The 8,777-nt window shown below is 44.9% G+C and overlaps 1 protein-coding gene across 1 annotated transcript; it reads right to left on the bottom strand.

The window, feature by feature from the left end:
- Positions 1 to 310: 310 nt before the first annotated feature.
- On the bottom strand, positions 311 to 916 carry LOC135476379 (galactose-3-O-sulfotransferase 2-like). Its single transcript, XM_064756382.1, has one exon. It carries the CDS (start codon positions 914 to 916, stop codon positions 311 to 313), a length of 606 nt encoding a protein of 201 aa, XP_064612452.1.
- Between the last annotated feature and the right edge of the window lie 7,861 nt (positions 917 to 8,777).

Below are 8,777 nucleotides of genomic sequence, written 5' to 3'. Positions count from 1 at the left end.
TTTTACATAATTCATAATGTTTACCATGGATTTTCCAAATAAGTTTACAAAATTAAAATCTGTCTTAAAGTGAGGTCGCCAAAGAGCCATTAGCCGTTTTCTGCGGTCCAATCTAACCACAGCTTACTCGTGCAAACGAATCTGTTAATGGGGGGAGTAAACTCAACGGAAATAATTCAGTGCCAAAAACTGTCAAAGCGCCAAATCATAGACATAAAATGATTGAAGTCTCACATTCCATTTTTTATTGTCTGTTTCCCTTCAGAAAAAATAATATCTATCTGTACAAACAAATGTTCATGAATTCATTTTATATCGCCTGATTTTTCCACAGCAATTTTATGAATACTTCTTCTTTAAAACTAAGATAATCACAGTCCAACTTAGTGATGTTAAATTCGTGGGAAAATTGCGTCTTTTCAAAGTGCTTGAACTGAGGTCCACTTTTGCTCAGAGCGCCACAGAACCTAGTCACATTTTTCAATGTTTCTTGGAAAATGCTCACCTCTTCCGACAAGTTAAGCTCAGCTTGCGCTATTCGCTGAAACTTCCTACTAAAGTAATCGTAAAGCTGAAAGTCTGATGGAGAAAGATTTTTCAAGCGTTGTCTGATATCTTCAGGAATGGCGGGTTTTTGCTTCATACCCTTATGTTGTATTTCATACAGAATATCTTTAGTTGACCAACAGAGTTTTCGTTTTAAAATCACCAGAGACGCGTCAAAATGATCAGCAACCAAAACAAATTCCATATGTTCGTCCACCATTTTAATGTAGTTGTCCACAAAACTCGCGTTCCTGTATTGGGATTTAGGGATGCCGAAGTCAAAGGACATCCGGTTGACAGCTAAAGATCCCCGTTGAAAGATCGCTGGCTCGTAAAACTCTGGGTTTTTCAGAAACTCTCTCATCAACATAATGTCATTTCCATTCACTCTCGATTTTTGCTTCACAGATGTTGGATACTGGTGGAAATACAAGAAAGACGACACGAATCGGTCGAGTGGCTCTCTGACCGCCGCTATGACAGCGACATCTGGAGGAAGGTACTTCTTAAACGCCTCTTGGCTGTACACAACATGCTGACACAGAATTTCATAGACCTTTCCTTTAGGAATCGGGGGCAGTTTTTCTGGCTTTAGAGTTTCAAAAAATCCTAAGTGCCATATGTCATTCTTGGGCGGAAGAGCAAACGTGAGGTTTCTTGAAAACCCGAACCTTTGTAGAATGGTGGTAACTGTTGTGCTCGCGGCCTTGTGAACCTTTACAAAGGCCACTCTACTCCTCTCGGTGCACACGGGATCTCGTCGGGACCAGTTTGCCCTCCATTGTAAAAGAGCGCGGGGCGGATAGGAAGTGCTGACGGAGAAAAACAGGAGTGACACCAGGACAACTAAAGCCGCCAACAGCAAACAGTTTCTGCAAAACACAGCAAACAGAGAATAGTAAGAATTTTGTACAGTGTTTGTGCACTGAAATACATGCTAACGTCATCAATTCCTAATTCAAGATTTTAACGCTACACAAACAACAGTTCTAATCCATTGTCTTTAAAATATTTGACAGTGCATGATGAGATACAATAATCAGTTTGCCACGTAGCGGATAATTACAAATTATAATGTAAAGGGCGGGTGAATAAACACATTTTGTTTGTGCACCCAGGTTGAATCCTAGTGGCATTAAGGAGCGATACATAAATGAAACGCCCGATTTTATGTCTTAATAAGGAGTTTAAAATGGGGCATAACATATAAAAAGTAAAGAAACCATTCTCAGTTTTTTTCTTGGGAAATGGGTTTAAACTACAATTTTCCTAAGGCCCCATCTGTCTGCCCGGAAATAAAGTAGACTGCTGTCAACGGTGATAGTTGTCAAAACCACATCTGTTGGGGTTGGGGGTGGGGTGGGGAGAGAACCCGGATGGGGAGAGGGGGGCGTTATATAAGCTGGTTCCCAGTATGTTCATCGATGACGTCACTTCCGGATATTCCCGTCCATTGACGGAAAATATGCACAAAACGGAGGGGTTAATAAGAAATATACAATGTACTGAAAAAATGAAACATATTTTGTCATTTTGGGATGGGTGGGGGGGGGGCATATTTTTCTTTAATTCCCTCAAACAGGTTCTTTTCCATGCTAACTGAGGTTACCAGTCCGATTTGTTTCCGACATCCGAAAAACATCTTGCAATGCTGAAATTATTGGACGACACTGAATAATTATTTCAACGGAAATTAGATATATTTCTTAATATGTGGATTATAAATTTGAGATGTCTAAAAATACCTTTCCATGAATCTGAAATTTATCGTTTATACATCGCTCAAAAATCGGTACTTAACTTTAACTGCGAAGTATAATGTAATAAAAAAGATTTACAGCATGGAATGAATGAAATGAATGAATGCTTGGTGTTTAATGTCGTAGTTAACACGTTTTGAGTCATATAACGACATTCACATAATGACCAGTCACATTCTACTGACACCGGGTCAACCAGTCCTGTTTCCTAGCACTAATCTGTTATTGCTGAGCTCCAAGCATCATTTATAAACTCTTTCGAATGTCCCGATCCGGATTAGATCACGGGTTTCCCGACTTCGAGGCGGACGCTTGTTAGGTCAAGTACCCCGTCAAGTATTATTCTCCCCATTTCATATTTCTTTATTCATTCCATTTGTGAATACTACAGTACTCAAGAATATTTCATTTATACGACGGTGGCCACCATTATGGTTGGAAGAAACTGGGGAATACCAAAGACATCAGCCATCTGCTGGAAGGTTATCCAACGTCTTCCCACGACGACCGTTTTTAATACTAGCAAGGTTTATTATCACACATAACATAAGCTAACAAAACCTAGTCATTCAGTTTAAATTGGGATACACACGTTAGTTTGTACAATCACAGGTGTAATGCGACAAAATAGCGTTACTATGCACATGTCGAAATGATTTCTGTGTAATTTTTGAAACTTTTCTGACGTGAAGAATCAAATGTATGAAATACGTAAAGAATTTTTTAAGAGAGGTCGAAGTGCAATAGATGCCATAATTTACAAGTTGATCAAATTTCCGTGTTGAAAAACCCGGGGGTCACGAGGAAAATGCTGGAAACACAGTCTGGACAATAACTGACAAAACTTCTGACCTAAAGTCGGGTCAGAACCAGCCAGAGTTGGATTCGAACCGGCGACCTCATTAGTCCAGAGCTAGTGTAACAATATTGGTAATCGAACACATGATTTATTTATTATTTCATTGTTGCTAACACCATGCTTACTTTTTCACTTTTACTATAGTGGTCAGTTTAATGGGTGGAGGATCCGTCATAAACCACCAACCTTTGAGAAAGTACTGACGAATTTTCTCAGACGTGAAATACATACATACACAAAGTATTAGCCGAAGACTTCGAACATTAATACTTCAAACCATCACAGGAGCGTCGTTGACCGCTAATTCTCACCAAGATCCCACAAGCAGAGCAGGAAAGCGGGGGAATCTACAAATTCTCGGTCCAAGGTCGGTTTTGAAGGGAAGTACCTTCAATCACTAGATCAGGGTTCGCTTCCTCGAACACACGAGTTTGTGTGTTTATGGGCCTCTCGATCAAATGAGTCATCGTCACGGCTGGATTTATTCATCATTTTATGTAGCATTTTTACGTTGACAGTTTTGGCTCAATGTTGCAAAATAATTTACCACAGCTTCTCAATCGAGTCAATAACAGCGTTAAACTTCTGTGTTTATCTTCTGACTATGTAAATGGATGGGGCTAAGAGAGGGTCGTTAAAATCATAGCACATTCCTTCACAAAACGTTACAGCTGCCTTCTTATCTCGAAGAACAGTACTCTGAAGTTAGGCTGAGTGTGCATGCGCAGGGTCAGTACGCACCATCTGGGTGAAGAACCAATAACACTACGATTAAAAATTTAATGTCTTTGCCCACCCTGTCTGCATTAGGATACTGGTAGGAACGAAACAATTTGCCGAGATTTGGTCTAGCGTTTTAGTTTTGCTTACTATTTATCTAGTAAGTTTGCCAACTTCAACCCCCAAAATTTGTAAGACAAACCAAAGCATTTTGTCACCTTGGCAGCCTCCAGTCGGGTGGGCAATAGCCATGAGCAGAACATTTCCAGTTCTATCCAAAATTATGGAAGCCGGATGGAGACATCTTTACCCTCGCCTTGGCACGAGGACGGAGGCATGAGGCGAGATGTCCTCATCCGGCTTCCATACAAAACAGACAAAATTCTGATGTATTAAGCATGTACAAAATAACAGTGAAAACATTACAGTGTATAATCAGCCTATGCATCTACGAATCAATGCCCCGAAACTCTTTATTTCCGTGTAGAATCATCCAGTTAGTGCCTCAAAACTCTTCAGTTGGGTGTAGTATCATCCAATCAGTTCCCCCAGAACTCTTCAATTGGGTGCAGTATCATCCAATCAGTGCCCCAGAACTCTTCAATTGGGTGCAGTATCATCCAATCAGTGCCCCAGAACTCTTCAATTGGGTGCAGTATCATCCAATCAGTGCCCCAGAACTCTTCAATTGGGTGCAGTATCATCCAATCAGTGCCCCAGAACTCTTCAATTGGGTGCAGTATCATCCAATCAGTTCCCCCAGAACTCTTCAATTGGGTGCAATATCATCCAATCAGTGCCCCAGAACTCTTCAATTGGGTGCAGTATCATCCAATCAGTGCCCCAAGAACTCATCAGTTCGGTGGCAAATCTTGCATCCAATTGCACGAATTGCGCATGTATGACCTTATTCCCGTTTTGAATGACCACATGCAACAAGATGTCAGACTTCTTCGGTCAGTTTTAAACGTCGCCATATTGGTGGCAGACAAGTGACCCTCAACAAAATGTTAGACTGTGCAAACGACCTCACCACTGCGTATTGCTACCAAAACCCCACAAACGAAGAGCGGTGAGAACGGATGTCAGGGGGCGTGTAATTTACTATTATTTATGCATTTACATGAACAGTTAAAATAAAACCCCTGACGAGTTAAATTGACACGAAGTTGTATTCACCGAATACGTGTGACAATTTACCAGCTATCAGACTGTCCTTGCTGCTCTGGTTTTACTCACAATGCTGTAGCCGTATTTCACCGATTACGTGGGACAATTTACCAGCTATCACATTGTCCTTGCTGCTCTGGGTTTACTCTCTATACATTTTTTTCGGAGTGTCTGTTCAAAAGATACTGGTACCTAGGGTGTGACTATGGTTCCTTACTGGCCCATCCCATGCATCACCTGTGCCTTGCCCCAACTCTCCCTGCACGAAACGCCCCGGCAATCATAAATAATGTTACAGATATACAGGTAATGGAATGTAATTACCTTATTTTTGTTTGTCAATGTCTTTTGTCAACTAATTAGTGCGAACAAACACTTCTTTCTGACATGAAAACAAAGTTTACTGGCAGCAAATGGTGGCAAAAGAAATCGACGGAACACATGCCAGTTCGGGAGTACATCTTCGATGCAAACAGAAGCCATTATTTTCTTCGGTATAAACTCTACATATTCAAAAAGCCTTCTTCAGCAAAGACGTGTATGAACAGAGAATATAGGGATATACGCTCTCCTAGTCAACTATAATTACTCCGCAATGTTAAATAAAACAACCGCCTCTTAACAGCATGACTATATCACCTAACATTTCTTAAATCATGAAGAATCGATAAACAAATAAATGAATGGAATAATCATAGAATAACCATCACAACTGATGGTTTTGTAGAACGTACGTCACGCGAGGTGCACCAACGGACCAATGAGAGCAATTCCTTCAGCTCTTTCGCACAAAAACTGACCAATAGGTGAGCTCCATTTTGCGCCAAAACTGACCAATATGTGTGCGTGATTTCACGCATGAGAGCAGCTCCTTCAGCTCCATGTCTGGCCAAAACTGACCCATGGGTGAGCTCTATCTCCTGCCAAAACTGATGTCACGCGCGAGAGCAGCTCCGTTTTCCTGCTCGGTTATTTCGTTGAGGTCGGCGCTGCGTCGTCAAATGAGCGAGGAGGATGAGGGAGTCGTGCTCGAAGAGAGCAAAATAACATTGTATAGTTTAGCATTGTATAGCATTGTATAGTATAACATTGTATAGTATAACATTGTAACAGTGCGTATAGCATTACATTAGTATTGTATAGTATTATATTTTTTGGGTACACTTATAAAAAAAATGCTACATAGGAAAATGCTTGATGTCAAAGCGATGTCAGCGACTCGTGATTTTATGCGCGTGACGTCAGGCCGCCCAAACGGACCCAACGGACCAATGAGCGCAGCTCCTTCAGCTCCTTCGCGCCCACATGGACTCATGGGGTGACCACACGGTCTTGGCGCCTGCTTACGCCTGGCGGACCAATGAGCAAACACGCGGTCTTGGTATGTTGGGGTTTGAGCAGCTCCTTCAGCTCCTTGGCGCCCAAACTGACGCATGGGTGATCACGTGTTCGGTGTTGACGTCTGAATTTTGTTGACAAATGTATGTACACTGGATAATATATATCCGCTGTCTGGGGTAGTTTCACTCACTATAGACGGACACAAGGACGTCACGGCCTCGCACCGGCCGCCAGCCATCTCGCCAGCAGCAGCAGCAGAAGCAGCATTCTTTCGACGTAAAACGGCGGGGACGAAAGGGGGGTCAGACAACGTTCGCGGGCAGACTCAGAACCGGTCGATACCGCTCTCCTTGCATTGTACTACGACAGTTCAGCGGCTTACAGCGCCGTTCTGACCTTGCTTAAGGCAGCCCGGCAACATGGACTCAAAGTGATTCGGGCCCGCGTGTCGCCTTGGCTGGCCCAGCAGGACACGTACACGCTGCACCGTCCCGCTGGACGGCGCTACCCTGGTAACCGATTTGTGGTTGGGGGTATAGACAGTCAGTGGCAGGCGGACCTGGTCTACATGGCAGAGTTTGCCAAAGACAACGACGACAACCGTTACCTACTTATCTGCATCGATGTCCTCTTCAAATACGCTTGGGTGGTTCCACTGCGCACCAAAACCTGTGCTCGTCTGATTGAGGTGTTTCAACGCATTTTCAAGACGGGAGCCTTATACGGTCCTCCAACGTTCAAACGATCGATGTACCGATATCGCGCCGGTGATTATAAGTAAGGTGAAAAGGAAATTCAAAAAATTGTGCCTGCCAAATTGGAGCACGGAAATGTTCCGCATCGCCCGCACCCACCCTCGTCAGCCTGTCGTGCACAAACTGGAGGACTTGAACGAGGAACGGTCACTCAAGACGTTTTACAAGACCGAACTCCAACCGGTGACGGCCTCGGCAGGTAAGTTTTATCAGGTGGAGAAGATCTTAAAAAGGGAACGACGCCGAGGAAAACTGTACTATTTTGGTGAAGCGGGTCGGCTATCACACAGCTTTAATTCTTGGGTGCCGGCTACGGACGTCAAAGGTATTTAGCCCCGAAGATAATGGGGGTAACTGTCAGTCCTTATCGACCTACCTCAAGGAATGGATCAGTGGGTACAAGGCTTGTGCGAGAATAAAGGCACCGTGGCAACCGTTTTCGGAGTTTTAGTGGATGCATTTGCCGCGGGACTCCACCCTTCAATATCTACAAGGGCAGTTGAACAAGACGCTCCTCCGGTGGTCCGGGAAGCCGTTGTCCCCGCCGCCGCTGTCACCACCACCATTACCACCGTCGTCGCCGAGCGAAATCGGACGTCGGCTTGACAGCACCGTCCCGGGCAAGGACCTGACCTCCACCTCGCTACCCACCACGACGTTTACCGCCTAGCAGGACGCGTCCACGGACCAAGTTGTCACTCCCCGGTTGAAGTTTACGGGATTTCCCAGTTTACCCCAACTCCGTCTCCGTCACCGACAATCGCTACCTAACAACACTTCGTTACCGATCACCGTTTCCCCACCCGTCTATTCTTCACCCAACACGACGCGGCAGCAGCAGCATCAGCGGTAGTAACAGTCCGTCTACCTCGCCTTCCTCCCCCGCGGCGGCCAACAGTCGCAGCAGAAGTCGCAGCAGCAGTCGCAGTAGCAGTCCGCCTACCTCGCCCTCCCCGGTCGAGGTGAAGGCAGTGGTGACCGTAGCGGCCTCCCGCACTGTACATCACCCTCACCCGTACGACCAGCCCAACTGACTCACACAGCTTCTCCATCCATGGATACGCGATGGGAGCATCCATTTACCTGCATTGTCAGCGGACCGACGGGGTGTGGAAAGTCCGTGTTCGTGAAACGGTTGTTGGCGCAGGTTCAAGCTCTCATTTACCCACCCCTGCAACGCGTCGACTGGTGTCAGCATTTGATGGCCGAAGCGGACGAACGCGTGACAAAACTCTTTACCAAAAGGAGCCACCACCGCAATATAATCGTCCAGAACAGGTACAACAAAACCAAGATCATCAAGATCATCAAACAAGATCATCGCACCATCAGTCTAAACGCACACTACTTGGCAGTGTTTAAAATCCCGCAAGACGCGCCTCAGATTACCACGATCGCTAAACAGATGGCTCACGCAGTACGGACGCAGTATTTGCTGGTGAATTTCAAGCAAGCCACACCCGACCACCTGCGACTTCCCACCCACATCTTCCCCGGGGGAAATTCAGCACGCCTACCTCTCGAAGGCATAAAAGTTCGTAAGCACGATCTGTCGAATCACTTGTTTCCACGTCAACCACCCGTGATGTCATGCCGGCTCCAACATTACGGCCCCTTGCTGTCCCT

The sequence above is a fragment of the Liolophura sinensis genome, chromosome 10, assembly GCF_032854445.1.
Source record: "Liolophura sinensis isolate JHLJ2023 chromosome 10, CUHK_Ljap_v2, whole genome shotgun sequence".
NCBI lineage: Eukaryota > Metazoa > Mollusca > Polyplacophora > Chitonida > Chitonidae > Liolophura > Liolophura sinensis.
This window is presented reverse-complemented; position numbering and strand designations above follow the sequence as displayed.